Here is a 19,261-nt window from a genome sequence, read left to right on the forward strand (position 1 = left end):
CCACAGTTACAATATGTTGGCACTTATTGTTTCTGGTAAAAGTTCACCTGTTGCATTAATAAAACTATCAAATTGGCACAAGGGTTCAAAGCCTGGATTATTGTTTAAAATGTTTTCGAACTTTTCTTGGGAATACCTCCGGCAATGAGGAGTTCACTAGAATAATTTTATTCATTAACTGAATAGATTCATTCAATGCCAAACCTTGAGTTTCAAGCTTTTTAATACTTGCAGGTATATGGGAAAAATGAGTACTAATCACAGCAATGTCTTTTTTAATACAGGAATCATTAAAAGCTTCCTTGTACTGGCAAACTGCCAACGTCTCTGCACTATCGAAATTGTTTACTATCCCTCTAATGGCCTCAAAATGTTCATTTAAAAAAACACAGCTTCAACCCACATACCCCAACGAGTTACCACTGGTTCGGGAGGTAAAGGCACGTTTGGTGTTTTTTTTCTTTGTTCATCTTGATGCAAGCAGGAGCCATTAGAAACACTGTCTTTGAGGATGAAATCAGTTTATTGACATTCACAAATGTGGAACGTACTTCTTCAGCAAGGTGATGTACTCAATGAGCAAAGCACGTCCCATGAATCAAATTGGGATAAAACACTCTGAGGGCTTTTCCTGCTTTGATCATATAGGGAGCAGCATCTGAAATAAACACAAACACCCTTTCATCTGCAGAAGATTCTGGAAATCTTTTTCTAATACCCTCATTCACAAATCTGGCAATCATAGGATGATCTAATTTTTCAAGTTCTTTGCAGCCGCTAAATAGGTAGAAGAAGGCTCTTCTTTTAAAGCACCAACAATTAAGTTTGCAATGTAAAGGCCACAAGTGTCTGTAGTTTCATCAACTGAAATCCAGATAATGCTGTCCTCGAGTTCATAGTGTATTTCTTCCAGAACATTTACGTAAATTGTCGGTATGTAATTTTTATGCAGTGTTGATTCATCTGGTGTATATTATGATTTAAGCATTATTTGTGCAGGAAGCCTTTGAGGATAGGGTTTGTATGTTTGTGAAGAGGAATGTTGCTTGCAGTGAATGCTTCACACACATCCATGTTCAACCAACTTTTTGTTTTCCTTTGGACAAATCCCTGGTACTGCAACTTGCTGGTCCTTTCTTCTGCATTCCTGTGATATGACGACTTGTCTTGACATGCTGGTCTATTTGAAACTTTTTTTTTTTTTTTTTTTTTTTTTGCACGGAAAGTCTCTCTCACAAACTCGACAATATAAAGCAATTTCATCATATGTAAATGTTTCAGGATGGTCAGCTATCCACGAAATGACGTTTCTTTTTCAGGCAACATAGCACACAACATGTTGCAAACACGTTCAACTGTGTGTAAATGGAAAGCTAAACTGAAACCACGGACATGCGACTGAAAGCTTGATTAGTTTAATTCAACTGTTACCGACGCGTACGGTATGACAGTGGAGGGGATTAACCTGGATTAGCCAGTGCAGGAGCATTGACTGTCTGCCTGTTCCTCTTCTGTAATGATTTCACTATGCACTGGCCTCTCGGTTAGTGATTGCATGCAGTTCTAGGTTGCGGTCAATCTGTAAGACATCAAAACTAGATCGAGCTAGAGACTGCCCATCTAAATTTTTAAAATATTGTAAACATAGGTGAAAATATGCCTCGTCACTAGTTTTTAGTCAAAATATGCAGTAACCAGTGAGGAGGAGCCAAATATGCCAATGCATAAGCAACATCCAAATGCATATAAACCAGTCTCTAATTACTACCGTTAACAGTAAGGAGAGAAAGGGGAGAGGATGGCTGAATGCTCAATAAGTATATGAAAACATTTAATTTTAATATCACAGGCAATATCAATATATAATTTTTCAAATTTAAAAAACATATTTGTGAACACATTCTGCTTATTTACAGATTTATGTCAACACATCTTACCAAACATTTTGTTTTCCTAAATTATGGTTTTTAACCAGTTTCTTTGAGAATTATTGTCTATCTGATGCCGGAGGACCTCGTCGAAAGGAAGATTTCTTCTGTGTTGCAGTATCAGTTACGCTTGCATGCAAACTTCCAATACTAAAAGGGAGAAAAGTGAATGAATATCAAAGGCAACAGAGTAGCAAAGCAAAGTTGCAACACATACCATAAAATTAAATTTTTAAACTTTGAACACCAGCAAATAATAAAAAATTAAAAAAAATAAATAAAAAAGAAAAAAATGCAGGTCAGTCAACTGGTCAAATATGTGGTAGGCATACATTTTTTTGCTGACTATTCATACATTAAAATAACAACAACCACCTCCCTCTTCACAATCAAAAATATGATATTTACATACCTGTTTACATTTATTTCAGCAGTTAAACTGCTGGAAGCGGACACATCATCAAGCGTCAGCTGAAACAATTTATTGCATTTACTGTATAGGACATTTAAAGCTACTGCTTGCTTCATTAAAAACATTCTTCGACTTCAACATAATGTTTAAACAAATTGCAAAAATAACAATATATACACAAACTGAACTGAGTGATGCTGATAACTGATATAATTATTGCAAGAACACACACACACACACACACACACACACACACACACACACACACACACACACACACACACAGTGTCGGACCACTGCAGGATATGCAGGAAAAGTGTCAATAAGGTTCTGGAAGGTGCCAACAGGGATGTGGAGCCATGCCAGCTCCAGTGCTGTGGCCAGCTAGGCTAGGTTTCACGGTCGAGGATCCATGGCACAAACAGTCTGATCGAGGTTGTCCCAGAGATTCTTGATCGGGTTTAAATCTGGGGAGTTTGGTAGCCAGGAGAGCACAGTCAACTCATCCTGGCCCTCTTCGAACTACACATGTGTAAAGTGAGCTGTGCGACATGCTCCTTGTCCTGCTGGTACATGTGAACGTGCCTAGGAAAAACAAATTGCAAGTAAGGGCGAACATGGTCCCCAAGAATAGATGCATACTTTCATTGCTGCACTCTCTCTTCCACAATGGTAAGATCATCAAGGGAATGCCATGAAAACATTCCCCAGACCATAACGTTCCCTCCTCCCACGGACAACAGAATACGGAGGTAAACCATTCTGGCTCCTGGTGAGCAAGAAGTTCTTTGATGCCTCTGTACGCCTTGATGTCGCTTTGAGAACTGTTGTGGCTGTGCATGTAAAGAAAATAACTTGTTTTGTGTCAATCGTGAGCAAGGGTCACTGAAATTGGGCTGTGGCACAATGCATTAACATTGCTCAAAAGATAACAAACATTATTTATCACGCATTTCCCAAAGATGAGCAACAGTTCGACACAAACATGCAGCCAAAGTGAATGTGGTAACTGTACATGCACATTCAATTCATTTTTGGCCTGAAGATTATGAATGAGATTCAAGAAACAAACTTCTAGGTTTACTTTCCAGAAGGAAGCTACTACCCAAAGCAATCCCCAGCATAAACTACACAAAGCCAGGATGTAAGCAAAGAGGTAAGAAGCAAGAGCATAAATAACACTCCAATTAATTATAGCTAAAAAATTATCTTAAAATAAATTTTTAAACATAAAGTGACCTAATGATAACACACCACATTACTGAAGCACACTTAAATCTAAGAGGACGTGCAAAGCAGAATGAATTCGTTATTGGTGTCTTTGATTTCTCGAGCTCTAAGAGTTCCAAAAGATGAATGTTCACCTCTGCAACGGGGATGTGGAATGAATGTCACAATTCAGGAGAATACTCTAAAGAGACTCCTAGACATTTGTTCCCGAGTGCAAGGTGGTGATAGAGACAGTTTGTTGCCTTTCGAAAAAGGTTTCATTACGTCAATAAGATCTCTCTTTGGACTTTTTGAAAGTCTAAAAAGTATGAAAGTCAGCTACATATTAACTTCCAGACTAAATGAAGATTGCTTGGAAAAATTTTCTCCTAGGGTATGAGGATTAGAAATATTTTGTATTTGAAGAAAGAAATAAAGTGTGTCTCCTTAAATATCCAGGTAATGCAAGTGATACTTCCTTCTCTGGAAACACACCAATTACTGAAGAATTAAATGCAGAGTCTTTTTCAGTGTAATGTCGACCCAGATTCTGTATCCCTAAGTTTTATTACAAATTAACTCCGTATAAATGTTGTCGAGGGATCACCAACGCGAGAAATCCCAGAAGCTTGTGAACGTCTAAGAAAATTTATTAACATGCTAGCTGAGTACTTGGAATTGCCATGGTACGTATTTATTCCAATCTTTTATTAGTCCACCTCCTTCCCCCTGTCTCTGTCTAACCACCTCCTCCCATTCCTCTTTCTGTCCATATCCTCCTTCCCCCCCCCCCCCCCCCCCCCCACCTCCCTGTCAATATGCTGCTTCCTCCTCCGTCCATCTGCTCATTCCCTCTCCTCCTCCACCTCTCTCTGTTCATCTCATTTCATCCTTTTTCCTTTCTCTGTCCATTTCCTCCTCCCCCTCTATCTATCAGTCTCCTCCCCCCCCCCCCTCTCTATGTTCATCTCCTGCCATTTCCTTACTGTGTCAATCTCCTCCTCTGCCCTCTCTGTCCCCTAGCTCTGTCCGTCTCCTCCTATCTGTGCCTCTCTCCTCCTCCCCCCTCAGTATCTGCCCTCCTCCTCCTTTCTCTCTCCACATTATCACAGTCATCCAAACAAGAGACTGGCAGTTCTTACCCCATCAGTATTTCTTTCCAAATTGTAACCAGTGTGTGTACCAAAACAGAAATTTTTTCAGGGGTTTACGATGAGTTGTTTACAGACGGCTTTGCTCGTATATCTACATGTCAAATTTATTTCACACATATTTAACATATTTCATGCATATTTGTACATATATTTCGGCTATATGTCTAGCGAATTTCAACCTGCAGTTTCATTTTCAGGCATCTTAATGTTTATATCGTATCTCCTGAACTACATGCTGTATTATGATATAATTTTGCAGGTACATAAAGTGGCATATGTGATACAGTCTGCAAAATGTGTTGTGAATAGAGTTAGTAGTAATGAAATAATAAATTAAAATATCATGCATGGTGTGGCCGTTTCTCAAGCATCTCTGTGTTTGTAATGTCATATCTCCTGTACTGTATGTCATGTAATGATACAGTCTTTTAGGTACATTCAGTGGCACATGCGATTACTGTTTCCGAAATGTGTTGCAAATTGAGTTAGCAGCAAAGAAGTAATAAATTTAACCATCATGCTTGATGCAGTAGTTTTTCACGCATTCACTGTTTATGACCTCATACCTCCCGAACTAAATGTCGTACAATGTTATAAGGATCTCTTATGTCCATGATTTTGGTGTTCATGTTTAATTACAAAATATATTACATGTATGTATGTATGGTCCCAAACTGGTGGTTCGAGAGGTTTGCAAGAAATAAGCTCTTGTTTAATAGAGCACCTGACTCTCCATGGCAGTAATGCAGTAATGGCAAACATATTTTCACATACTCTGGCTCATGCAGCAATCAAAACTGCAACACAAATGTTTTTCTCCGTCTTATAAAATACCTGCAAAATACGAGAGGTAACACAAACTATTGTCTTAAAAGTTCCTTCCGCCAGGACACAGTTACCTTCCAAATGATACAGATTTTTCTTTTATTAAAAAGAGACTAAAAACTAGTCATCACATCTTTTGTCTAAGAGATCAGTATGACGATGTTCTTAGCTGCAAGGAAAGAAACACTGATTACCTAACAGAAATGAACCACGAAAACTTCCATTCAACAGCAAACTTAGAAAAATGTATCACCCATAGGAAAAGAAATGTTGAAGGTGAAACAATTAACTAGCTGACAATGAGATGGATCAATACTGAGAAGGTTGAACCATTTGCTATCCAATATAAAACTACTTTCTCACCAGAAATGCCATTTGGAAAAATTAATATCCCCACAAAAAATGGAAACTGACCTTTAGAAAGTCTAGCTGATGTTCCACATGGTCTTCTTTATAGTACATGAAGACTGATCTCCATGGTGCGCGGGAGGGGGGGGGGGGGGGGGGGGGGGGAGACTGCATTTTCTACTTGTACATTAAGTACTATTTAATTACTTACATTAATACTTGTGATTTTTTCATGTAAAATGGTCCTGCTTGTGTTTATTTGTTTCATAAAATTGCCTGTATTCAAACCACTCACAATATTTTGTCAACACCTTTCAGTCGGCAATGTGACTCACTCCATACAAAGCAGTTTTTCTTATGGGAGAGACAGCCATTGAATTTTTTTATATATTTATAAAGTGCTGAAAACGTAACCTTAACATCAGTTTATTCTAAATATGCTGAAAAATTTTAGAGCTTTTTTTAAAATAACTCAATAACTAATTGTTTGTACTGAACATTTTCATTTGATGGAGTCAGTCAGCTTGGCTTCTGAATGCCCCATACATGCATACATATATACGCACACCCACTTTTATAATTTGTATGGATGAGGTAAAACTGTGTGGTTGTGCAGCAATTCTGGATGTTCTTCCAGATGCAGTGAAATACATTGCAAGTTATACTGCATTTAAGTACCAAAACAATGATAAATTGTTAGGTATTCCAGTAGCAGAAAGTGAATTAGAAGAGGCTATTGCAGACTGGATATCAATTACATCTCACGATGATCATTACTCTCCAATACGAGCACGGAAAAACAACATGTTGCAGTTTGAAGGAGAATTTGTTGATTTTAATGGAAACGGAGTGCGCAAACAAAAAAATGTTGTAAAGTCTCTGTGCTCTATTTTGAAACAGTTTCCACACAGTTATTGCTCTTTATGTAGGAACAAGAACATTCATTTAAGGATTAGGTCTCTGAATCAATAAGCAAAATTGGAAACTATAAAGAGATATGCACAAGGAGGAAGCTGCTATGGATTTCACCTTCATCTGATAAACGGCAACAGAAATGTGGAACAGTCTACACTACCATCTGTTTCTACACCAAACGAGTGAGTTATGTTTCATCTTAATTATCATTTCCTAATGTGTAATACATCTGTCATGCCACTTTATTTAATTTGTTCAACTATGTATTGAACCAAATTGAAAGTAAAATGAATGAATAACACCCCAAAGCAAGTGTGGTGCAGTACATCTACTGAATAATCAGACTGCTGTGCTATGCTATGCTGTGCTGCCTCAACGTGATGTCAGCGGGCTCCAGCCAATAGATCGCATTTAAGCTGGAATGTCCCACACCCCCATTCCCACCTCCAGCCTGATAAACCTTGCTTTCAGATGTTTCATGCCATACACACCAACGGTCACCTGACCAATTAATCTGGAAAGGCCATTTATCGTCACTCAGTGAATGTCCAATTGTGGTATTGGCATGCAAATTCCAGCCTTCACCACTAAGCTGACGGTGCCAGAATTGCTGTAGCAGCGGCTTAAGACTATGTCATACTCACAGGATGCAGGCATTCAAATTTTCTCTTAGCTTCAGTGTAGGTCAGTCTGTCCAGCGTCTTGTACTCCACGATTTTCCTTTCTTTCTGGAGACTCCTGCAGTCAGGCGAGCAAGGCGAATGGTGCTCTCCACAGCTGACACAGATGGGAGGCAGGGCACATGGAGTATTGGAAAGTGATGGGCGTCCACTATTTCGGCATGTGACGCTAGAAGTACAGCGGGAAAACATATGGCCGAACTTCCAGCACAGGGGAGGGATATAGGGCTTTACATCACACCGATAGACCATCACCTTGACCTTCTCGGGCAATGTATCACTCTCAAAGGCCAAGATGAAGGCACCGGTGGCAACCTGATTATCCTTCGGACTCCGGTCGACACGCCACACGAAATGTACACCTCACTACTCTAAATTGGTGCGCAGCTCATCATCGGACTGCAAAAGAAGGTCTCTGTGAAATATGATACACTGGACCATGTAAGTGATGGTTACAGAAATATCCCCCAGCTTGTCACAAGCAAGTAACTCCCATGACTGGGCAGAAGATGCTGTTTTGATCAAGACTGACCCAGATCTCATTTTGGACAAGCCCTCCACCTTCCCAAACTTGTCCTCTAAATGCTCAACAAAAAACTGAGGCTTCATCGTCATGAAAGATTCCCCATCAGCTCTTGAACATCTAAGGTACTGGGGCGAATAAGATCCGCTGCCATCCTTAGCATGACGTTCTTCCCATGGTGTGGCCAGGGAGGGGAATAATTTGGGGTCATACGTCTGTGCGTTGAATTGAGCTCATGATCGCTTAGAGACTGCTGGTGTTTCACCACCAGTAAGAGATGATGGACTACGCTTCATCATGTGCCATCCGCCCTGACGCCACCCACTCTGACCAGGGGCGCTTCCCACAGGCGCAACCCAGCCGTAGCAAAGGCCACCTGGCAGGATGGCCATTGCCGGGAGTTCCGATACCTCAGAGGATGGGCATCTACCCCTTGCCATAAATAGGGAGATAATGGTGCAGGCATCAGCAGAGCGATCCCTGTGTGGTCGGGGGGCTACAACCAACAGGGTATGTGGCAGCCCCACCACAATGGACTGGCTACCGAGCTGGATATCAGGTGCAAAGAAGTCCATGGTCATCGTCGACGTAGAAATTGACACTGCGTAGTGCATGGTCGAAAATGAACCCAGGAAGGTGTGCTCGCCCAAGAGACGGAGAATGGGCAGGACTGCAATGCAGCAACAAGAAAGTAGGCTAAAGATCTCAATGCACGATGGACACGATCCACCTTATAAGGCACCTTTCCCCAATTGGCTCGCTCTTCGGGAAAATCCGAAGAATGGAGATCAAACCCTACAGAGGACTATCACATAAAGGCCGAAACGTGTGAAACTCCTTTCAGTCACTTCGTATGACAGGCAGGAATACCTCGGGCCTATTCTAAACCCCGGACCCACAGAGGGATTTCACAACCTTTAACTGAGGAGGAAGCACGTACTGAATTATCGGCTCAAAAACTTGAGAAGCCCTCCCATGCTCAATATTTATTTTGCAATAATACTGACCCCTCTATGAGCAGTATTGACAGTCTGTACAATATATTGAAGGAGACTAGAGAGCTTTAAACAATTCTGACACACATTCACTATATGACAATGTATATTGTACCATGTAAGGGCAGTGATGTGCAATAAACAGCAGTTCCTACTGAGATCAAGAGAAATTCAATTCACACTGAATGAATTTCTGCAGAGAAATGAAAAAATTAGATGACAAAAGATCAGGGCGTGTGCTGGAGTATGTATATTAAAGCATCATGCAGTACTTTGTAAACAGGCACAAACTTCATTTCTCAGATGCCATATACCTCATTGTCCAAAATGGCAGAGGGAACTGAAGCCCATGTGTCATGATAGTCAGCAGAAAAGTTTATTTTACTTATAGCAGTTTTCAGAATTGGCAAATAGGATCAGGGCAGCTGTCCTGTCAGCATACATGTTTTTCTTCCTTGCACTCCACAGACATCAGATCACATAAGCTTTCAATTAGTAATCAGTAAATAATTGTTTTATTTTTATTTATTTATTTATTTATTTTTTTTTTGCAACAGTTGTTACAGTAGAGGACACACAGAAAACACAGCATGTGTACACAATAATTTACAATTTCCTTGTTTAATTTTTAATTAGTTTTTGTTGTTTATGAAGCTACGACACAGTGAATGAGCCAGTGGCCCATTGAAACATGTACTGGAAGATTTTCAGGCTAATTTCATCTATTCTACATAATTTCTGCTTGTGTTTTGCAAGGCAAGCAACAATACATATGAGTTCCACATTTTTGCGCACCATCATGTTCACTACAAAGGCATGAATATTGCGCAATTGTATTGTGCTGTCCTTGGCCTTGCACTTTCCTGCAATATATTGGCACAATATTACTGCGCATACATATTAAGTGTGTGAGGGCCCCGTCACAAAAGGTGTTCAATAATGTTGAAATATGGTGCCTGTTGAACTTAGCAGAGTAACAAATTATTCACATATTGATTAAACCATTCTTTAAGAATGCCACTCTTTGAATTGGGACACAATCATCTTGGAATCAAGTGTCCTCCTCATAGAACTAAGGTAGTTGAAATTCATGGGTGATCTCTGCTAGTACCCACAGTTTCATATTTTAAAACAGAGGGTTTTTTCGTTACTTCGACTATGATTTGTGTGTGTGACTGGAGGGGGGGGGGAGAGGGGGGGGGGGGGGGGGTTCGGCACTGCCAATAGGTGCACTAAGGAATATTCTCATGCAAGTTATCACTTTTATAAATTAAAATTAAATTGTCTGCTAAATTTTTACAAAAAAATCTACTAAAATTATTAGACGGAATGTGTAGAAACTTTTACTTACATTTCCCAAAACTACAGCTCCCTATTCTTTGTCTGTATCCTCATCATCATCATCATCATCATCATCATCATCATCATCATCATCATCATCAGCTTCAAGAACCTGAACTACTATACTCTCTCCTGAGAGTGCCAATGGAAGTCTCTTTGTGACTTGGACCGGAACAGGTGTCTGTGCTGGTGTAACCAACACTTTACCTTCGTTTGCCTGAAATGCACAGACCACATGAAACTGCCAAATGACATATTAAAGTATTCAACATTTTTAATATTTATTTCAGTAAAGAAATAAGAACCACAGCAAAGTGAATTAGTAGATAAAAATGAAACACACAAAAGAAGTTAGGAAGAAAACTGACAGAAAAATATGACAAAAGTTTTAAAAAATTTCTTGTTGGTTTTATATAGTTTTATGTTATCTCACATGAAAGTGGATGAAGGTTATGTCACAATGAATTGAACTTGAAAATATCAATACAGGAAATGTGGTGCATTCAAGGTATTCTCACACTTTTTGTTCAATTGATTTAAATATTATTATTTTGGTCTACTTAAAAATCAGTTATTAATTAGGATTCTCTCTCTCTATTACTTTTTGAAGCATTTTCTGCAAAATTGTCTGTTCTTGTAATAGGGCACTTAACTGTTACTCCAACAACCAATAGAAGATCTCACAGCATCCTTATCACATTATACCTAATCATTCCAATTGTTTTGATTACAATCATGCTGTCTCTCCAACACAGCCACTATCACTAAATCTATTAAGCACAAATGTATTAACAAAAGGCATCATACACCTCTCTGTCATATACATGAGAAGAAATTGGGACATTATCATTTTTATCCATTATTCCTTGGTCATAAACCTATATAACTGCTCATAGTTTAGAAATTTTATAGATTAATACCTGATGTTTGTACTACTGCACACTGTTCTTTATCTCAGAAAAAAAAACCTGATAAGACATCAGCCCTAGGTGACCACACAATGCCAACCCTTCACTGTTTCACCTTATGCCTAAAGCATCATTGAATGAAAATACTGGAAGAATATGCAAACTCAGTCATTAGTGTCAGCATTAAAAACAGGAACCAACAATTTTCCTGCAAGATGACCGGCAGCTGTTTCCAGAAAAACCAGTTTTTCTGTCAATGACACCCAGTCATAGAACATTAAAAAATACATCCACAACTTTCCCCTGTCTGCATGGATGCTGCATTTCATTTTAAACAATGCTATGGTGCCAACTGTACATCTCATAAGCAAGTAAATGTACTGTGATAACAGAATGCGACTCCTACCTCATTAAATATAAGACAGCATACCATCACCATTAGTTTGGAATTGTAGTGGATCACTGCTGCTGTCTGTGAGAAATATTGTCATATCAAAACAAAAACATGACACTTAGAACTCAAAGCATATTTATTATCGACACCAAAATACCCAGACCAGAACTGACCTCCTGCATAGAGACTACAGCTATTTATACAGACATTCAATACTCCAGATTATTAAAACATTACAAACATAAGATATTTCTAGAACCTCCCAGAAATGATAAACACTAAATAACAAATAACTGCTGGTGGTCGGATCTGAACTCGTGACCAACAGCACACCCACTGACGATGCTAACCACTACACTACACCACTACACTTCACGTGCCACAGCTCGCTTCATCATTAGTTCTCGCTGGAGCAGACTACAGCACCCTAGATCTAGATCTCGTCAACGGTCCTCCGTATGGCAGTGCTGGTGGATTCTCACGTTGTGGTCATGTCATTATATCCTCTTCACTAGTACGAGCATCGAAAGTAGCCCCTCCCTTCAAAGCTCCAGGATCCTCGAGTCGGTCTTCAGTTTTCTCGAACCTCCCACCATCAGTGTGTGTCTCTGGAGTGTACCAGGGCTTCACACAGAGGACTCCTGCTTTCGTCTTCGTGACAAAGGGTTACAGTCCTCAATGTCGTACGTTATTATGCGACACACGATTAAGGATTCGACGAGACCCAAACTAGGACTACAGTAACATTTTCAATAGTCTCACTATCCACACAGGTATAAAACTCCGTACCGACTCCCCTCGGCTGTACTTCACCGGTCGGTGCTCGGCGTTAAGAGTGCATTCGGTATTTAATCTGGGAATACAGGGTTCATATTCGAGCCAGCTGCTTTGCTCCTTCGGTCTTTGTAATGCGTTTCATTTAGTCATCCCGAGTATCGTCCAGCCGAAACAGGAATAGGGTATCCACAGTCATTTTGGCCTCGCAACCACAGAACAGAAAGAAAAGTGAGAAGCTTTCAGTTTCTCGCTTCGCTCAGTCGTGTGCGAATGTCACTACAGGCAGTACCGATCCCACTCTCTCTGTTCCGTGTTGACGTACATCAAGACCGTACCTGCCAACCTGTTACTAAAGTGTACTGCGAGGCCATTCGCGTGTGGAAGGCATGCAGTATTTTCCCGGTCAGCCTCGATTTTCTAATGTTTTGTCAGCACGTCCGTAACTGAGAAATACTTTGCTCCGTCGAAGATGTCCAGGGTGTCATCGACACACAGCAACGGACAGACATCTTCCTTTGTGATATTGTTCAGTACCTGAGATCTGACACAGAAATGCCATGTGCCATCTTTGCTCTTCACAAGGACCGTCGGAGAAGACCATCAAAGAGGACCGAGGACACACTAAACATTCAATGATGTTACCTCGCAGCATCATCTCCACTTCCTCCGGGATCATCCGTCATTCTACCAGAGAAACTTTATACAAGTGCTGGCCAATCGGTGAATTATCCTTAGTGTCGATACGGTGTTTTACCGTAGGCTGCTTCTCTGGCTGCTCTTCACTCGGGATTTGAAAGCGTCCAAAAACTGATGCAGAAGGACCACAACTGACACTGTCCCTCGATGACGTCAGGTCCTATCGGCAGTTTGATACTAGCTTCCTTCCCTGTGTCGTCTGTAGTGGTAGTAGAGCACATTTCTTCACCGGTGTCACTAAGCTGACCCTCCTGGACTGGTTCGGCTATCTCTGAGCACGTACCTTTAGGGACGAGTTGTGGCTGCTCGTGACACTCCTCGCCCATCTAGAATGCTTATTGTCACTACCGGTTTGTAGATTTCTTTCGGGAGATGTCTCGACGTCGAGGAAGGTGTAACGATGACTTCGGTGGCGAACAAATGCCCGGAAGCAATCTTTGTTATCTGTGGTTGTTGAAATAGCTTTATCAGTCTGGAGCTCTGATCTTCCACACTGTGATGCCTGCAGCAAGTTTCCCCTGAAAATAATATCGTGACTTTGTTCTGTTTAAATGACAAATTTTAAAGGCTGTGTTCTGTTATCGATAGTTATTCCTGCAATACGTGTTCCTGTCAGCTACACATATTTCCTTTTTGTGACTTCCAGACAATTATTTTCATATCACAGAATGCAGTATTCTTTAGCTAGCAATAAGCATTTGACATAACAGAAAAAGACACCCCAGAGTTCACTAGCACCTGACACAGTCGGCCGTGACTGATGTCAGTGAGTTTTCCTGACATCTCGATACCTGTTGTCCGCAGCCGATTTTCATCTGTGGCAGCCTTTCGGTGGTTAGCCGAGTGTCCGGTACCTCCGTACAGTGACAGGAAATGCCTATGGCGTGTTGGGGAGTGACCCATTGTGGATACAGTAATTAGCTTCGGTCCACAGATCGACTGTAATCGCTTGCAGTTGACTGGTACGAATAGCACTGTTGTGATTGCTGATGTCTTGTGGCATAATAGTCATCTAATAGTCTTCTTCCGCTGCAGTAGCGTACAAAGTATCCACGCCACCAACAGTGAAAACAAACTGTTTGTTGTCCTCCACCCTCAAATGTCTGTTCTTCTGCAGGGCATTTTACATGGTGGATTAGTTGGTTGTACCTGTGTTAGTTGGATGCTGGGTTATCATCTGACAACAGCAACATAAGTCCAAGTCCATTTTTCATGGCACATCCCACAGGTGGTGGAGATTAGTTTCAAAGAACAATACACTTCTCGTTCAACATTTTCTATTACCTCCTGATGTATGGGGTCTACATTACTGGTCACCAATTCTTGAGTGTACTTGGTCTGACAGTTCTGGCTGCCACAAAATGCTGTCTCTCTTCTCTTACAATCTGGCATATGAGAGTAGTGAGATCATGGTGGTCTTCTTTAACTTCCACAGGGACTTCTTTCAGGAATCAACCCTCTTCCTTTCTATTGCTTTTCCTTGATGTGCTTGTACCACTTGATGATTTCTTCTGTTGTTGTAACATTCTGTTGATTGTCACCAAAAGTTTCTTTCAGTTCAACCTGAAATTCATCCCTGATATTGAGCTCATCTTCTTTGCTTTATTTATTTATTTATTTATAATGTATTTTAGATGTACTGCATAGGACCATATTAAGTAGCGAATCTCCATGGTCATGGAATGAAGTCAGTATATGAAATTGACTTCAGAAAAGTAATAACACAAAAAATAAAATACACACAAATCCCATGCAGATGACAAGCTGCGAGTATATACTAGCATAATCAACAATATAATACAGAATTAACTTAATTGTTTTCCAGGAACTCCCTGAAAAATTGAAAAGAGTGAGCCATGAGGAAAGTCTTCAGTTTAGACTTGAAAGTGCAAAGATTACTGCTACGATTTTTTAATTCTTGTGGCAGCTTACTGAAAATGAATGCAGCAGAATACTGCATGCCTTTCTGTACAAGAGTCAAGGCGCAATACAAATGCGGATTCGATTTCTGCCTACTAGTTGCTAATTCTCGGAATACGCTCATATTGTTAACAACAAACAACACTAAAGAAAATATACACCCATTAAAAAAAGTTAAGCACGTAATTGGTTCTTGCATCTCAAAATAAGATAGATATCTTATACTGTATTTTTTGATGTCACGGAGTATTATGCAAATGAAAGCTATACATTCTCTTGGAACCAATTACGAAATGAAAAAGGAACATTTGGGAAAAAAAGTTGCAACGACCTCCAACATCAAAAAACATTAAATGATTTGTATAGCACATTGTTCAGTAATGCATAGGTCCTCAACGAACCCTCAGGCACTCTTGAATGGGACAGGGCGCGCTCAGTACCAAATCATTGCAGGCCTCTTGGGACGTTCGTTCCACTCCTCAATGGCAGCATTCCTGAGAGCTTCAGTCATTAATGGAGGATACTGACGACTAGAAATCGCTCTTTTGAGCACGCTCCATGTATGCTCTATGCAGTTATATCAGGGGAGCATGCTAACCAATCCATTCCTCAGATCTCACATCCTGTCAGATACCAACACACACTGTGAAGTCTCTGCAAAACAACTGACTATGGGTTGTAGAATGTTGTTTTCATACACTGCAGTAGTCATGTTGCCTTCAATTGGAATGAGTGGTGTGCGGTGGCCCTACACGATACCTGGCCATAATAAAATTGAGCCACCGGATTGTTGGTGACATTCCACAGTCATTTAGAGATGTCTATATTCCCCTTTTCGCCTCCATATGCGAATAGAGTTGTTGTCAGGATGCAAGCCTATTTGCAATTCACCTGTTAACAGCATTTTGGTCCATTGGAGTCGTGTCCAAGGTTCACGTGCTCTAGCCCCTCTTACGCAAGCACCCCTGTGATGTGGACGGAGTGCTAGAGTCTTGAGAGGTCTTCAGCTGTACGAACCCCTATCATAAAGTCTGTTGTGCACAGATTGGGTCCTTGCGGTAACCCCCGTGGCTTCTTGAAGCTCATGGCACAGAGTAGTCACTCTCCTTATAGGGTGTCTCTGTGCAGATATCATTACATACCGGTCCTGAGCTGCTGTAGTTTTGCGTGGACGGTCTTCACGATGTCGATCCACTATTGAATCAATTTCCTGGAACTTTTCCACAGTCTGGAGACAACACTTTGATTAACATGAACAATATTCACAATGTCAACTTGTCTTGTGTTTAATCCCATCTATGTGACAATTTTGATACAGTCTGCCATGCAGAGCCTGTGCTGAGGCATTCTGCTGCATTAAGAGGCACACGGACAACTGTGCATTCATAGCTCTGGTGTACTGTATTTGTTTACAAGCCGTGATTGCACTGCCCCTGATGAGGCAAAGTGGCAACGACAAATGAGTTCACATGATGTACACAACCACCTTCATACATACACATAAAAGGAACGCCCATGAGGGAAAGTGGCAACGACAAATGAATTCACAACATTTACACAACCACCTTCCTACATAAACACAAAAGTAATGCTCATAGTGATTATTGGTAGGTAATTTGCAAATATGCTTAACTTTTTATGATGAGTGTATATATTGAGATGCCAATGTCAAAGTTTCAAGGCTCCTGAACAGGGTCGACAAGAGATTCTCAAACTTACACAACATATTGATTGAACTCTCTTTTCTAAGCCAAAAATACTCTACAATACAATGTCATAGGTCACAAGTGAATGGAAATAAGCAATGTAGACTAATTTTCATGTTGGGCTATCACTTACTTCAGATACTGTTCTAATGGAGAAAATAGCAGCATTAAAAGTAAATACATAAAACTGCAACCAGTCACTTTTTTGAAATATTTATTTATTCATTCCATGAACTGGTTTCCAAAACTTTTGAGGCTCATCTTCAGATGGTTTTCCAGAAGTCACATAACTATTTCAAGCATAATGCTGGGCGCTAGTTTGCAACAGTATGGGCAGCTTTTGTTGTTAGTATCTATTTGACTGCTTCCATTGTGATGGCCAGTTCATCCCACATCACTCAGTTTTACACAATATTGCGCATATACACTGTGATAATGAAACCTTGCCAGCATCTAGCATGTGCATACATATTGTGGGAAAGTGAGTGTTGTGGTACCAACTGGTCATCACAATGGAAGCAAACAGATGGATACTAACAACAAAAGCGGCCCATACTGTTGCAAACCAGCACCCAGCATTATGCTTGAAATAGCTATGCAACTTCTGAAAACCATCTGAAGACGAGCCTGAAAAGGCTTGAAAACTCGTGCATGGAATGAATAAATAACTATTGCAAAACAGTGATTGGTTCCAGTTCTGTGTGTTTACATTGAATAGACAGTCACATGTTCTAAAACATCTTTAATGGTTGAACTTAATCAGTAGTAGCATTCAATTTTTGAACAAAATCCTACCCACGGGCTTTCCATGACAACTTACCATCTATCTGAATACCTACAGATTCAAATTGTCCAGACTCACTAATCATATGCCCATTCTATGTAATCAAAATGTCAGTTTTTGTTGAATTGTGTGTGGTGAGTCTGATGCGGACATATAAGTACCAATTTGTTGGCAAGGTATTAGTGTGGCATTCGTGTCTTTCTGACATTCGTGCAGTAAATGCAGAAAGGTAAACTATGGCGACATTATTACCCAATGCGTCCAAACAGGATCAACGTGGTGGTGTTCCTTTTCTTAGCAGCGGAAAAACACATACCAGTAAACACATACCGGTAGACATCACATCGGAGAATGAAGAATATTTATGAAGCAGCATGTCAATCAAAAACCACTGTTGTCTAATGGTGTGTGACAAAGGGTGCTGTTACTTCATGGTAACGCATGTCCCAATATTGCACAGGGGTCATTCCCCATCAAATCATCCAGAAATTTTAGGAAATGACACCCATTGTCAAGCAAATCCTTGAAATTTTGGGTAGCAGAAGTTTACCTAGATATATTCACATTTTCAAAATGTAAATGTTGTAGGTAAATTACTTTTTCACTTATCACAAAAAGAAGTTGTATAGATTCAGGAATTCAGGCTTTCATAAACGAGCTCCTTTATAATTTAAAAATGCAATAGTTTGTACAGTTTTTGCAGTGGAAACTTGGTATTTTGTTTTAGTTAAGCCTTTAACTGCTCTGGACGTGTTTATGCGCACCACCAGTCCTCCTACCTGGTACTCTGAACATGTCTACGCGTAGACACGTTCACAGTACCAGATAGAAGGACTGGTGGCGCGTGTAAACACGTTCAGAGCACACACGGACAGGTACAAAGGCACACGCATTAACATGTCCAGAGCAGTTAAAGGGTTAAGGAGGAATGTTTATATTTTTATAGTCATGTTTCCTGTAGTACATATCCATCATCTACATCTCAGAAAAAATTGTAAATAATTTCTTTTAAACAAAATCCATGCATGGACATTATAGTTTTTTTTAAGGTATTGCCTCCTCACAGATACTTTTGAAAAATTTACAAACACCATGAACACACTACATATTCCATTATGTCACGCAAAACGAATCAGTTTGTAGAAATAATGCGAAGTGTAAAAAACAACATTACTGTAAAAGAAATACTTAAGTTGCTAATTGATGACTACCATGTCACCACTAAATTGCTGGAGTTGGCTACACTGGATTTCCCTGGGAACAAATCATATCTGAGAACACCGTTTTACTGCCACTATATGTATTGCATCATCCAGTTCCATTGATTTTGGGTCACGTGTCCACTGAGCATGCAGTTCTGAGCTCTTGTACCGAGCTGTACACAGAGACAATTATTGGTTAAAAATTCGATTGTTGCAGTTTTTAACTATTCATTACAAAACAAAAGTAAGTCCCCTAATGTTACAATAATAATGTGAAATACTTTTGTAATGAAACAATGGGATAGAATGATTTTTCATTAATTAATTACTTTTTAGGTTACACCAATCATCTTTTGAATTATTTACGACAAATATTGGTATTATGACTGAAGCATTATGGAAAGTACAAGTAGGCAGTCTTTTCTTGGACAGTATCTGCAAGATATATGCGATAATGCCCTGACTTGTGTGAATGAACTGACTAGTGAAGAATAAGAGCTTTTATTATGGCAAAGCAATGGTCATTCATACTGTGATTTAAGTG

The 19,261-nt window shown here is 40.0% G+C and overlaps 1 protein-coding gene across 1 annotated transcript in view; it reads right to left on the bottom strand.

The window, feature by feature from the left end:
• Positions 1-1,818: 1,818 nt before the first annotated feature.
• Positions 1,819-19,261, bottom strand: part of LOC126470825 (heat shock 70 kDa protein 14-like) — a 208,142-nt gene continuing 190,699 nt past the window's right edge. Inside the window, exons 8-10 of the mRNA XM_050098836.1 lie at positions 10,341-10,547; positions 2,341-2,399; positions 1,819-2,078 (exon numbers count right to left, since the gene is read on the bottom strand). Of these exons, the coding sequence (XP_049954793.1) occupies positions 10,362-10,547 (186 nt within the window). The 3' untranslated portion in view covers positions 1,819-2,078; positions 2,341-2,399; positions 10,341-10,361. The remainder of the gene's footprint in view (positions 2,079-2,340; positions 2,400-10,340; positions 10,548-19,261) is intronic.

This window comes from Schistocerca serialis, chromosome 3 (assembly GCF_023864345.2).
Source record: "Schistocerca serialis cubense isolate TAMUIC-IGC-003099 chromosome 3, iqSchSeri2.2, whole genome shotgun sequence".
In the NCBI taxonomy this organism is placed as follows: domain Eukaryota; kingdom Metazoa; phylum Arthropoda; class Insecta; order Orthoptera; family Acrididae; genus Schistocerca; species Schistocerca serialis.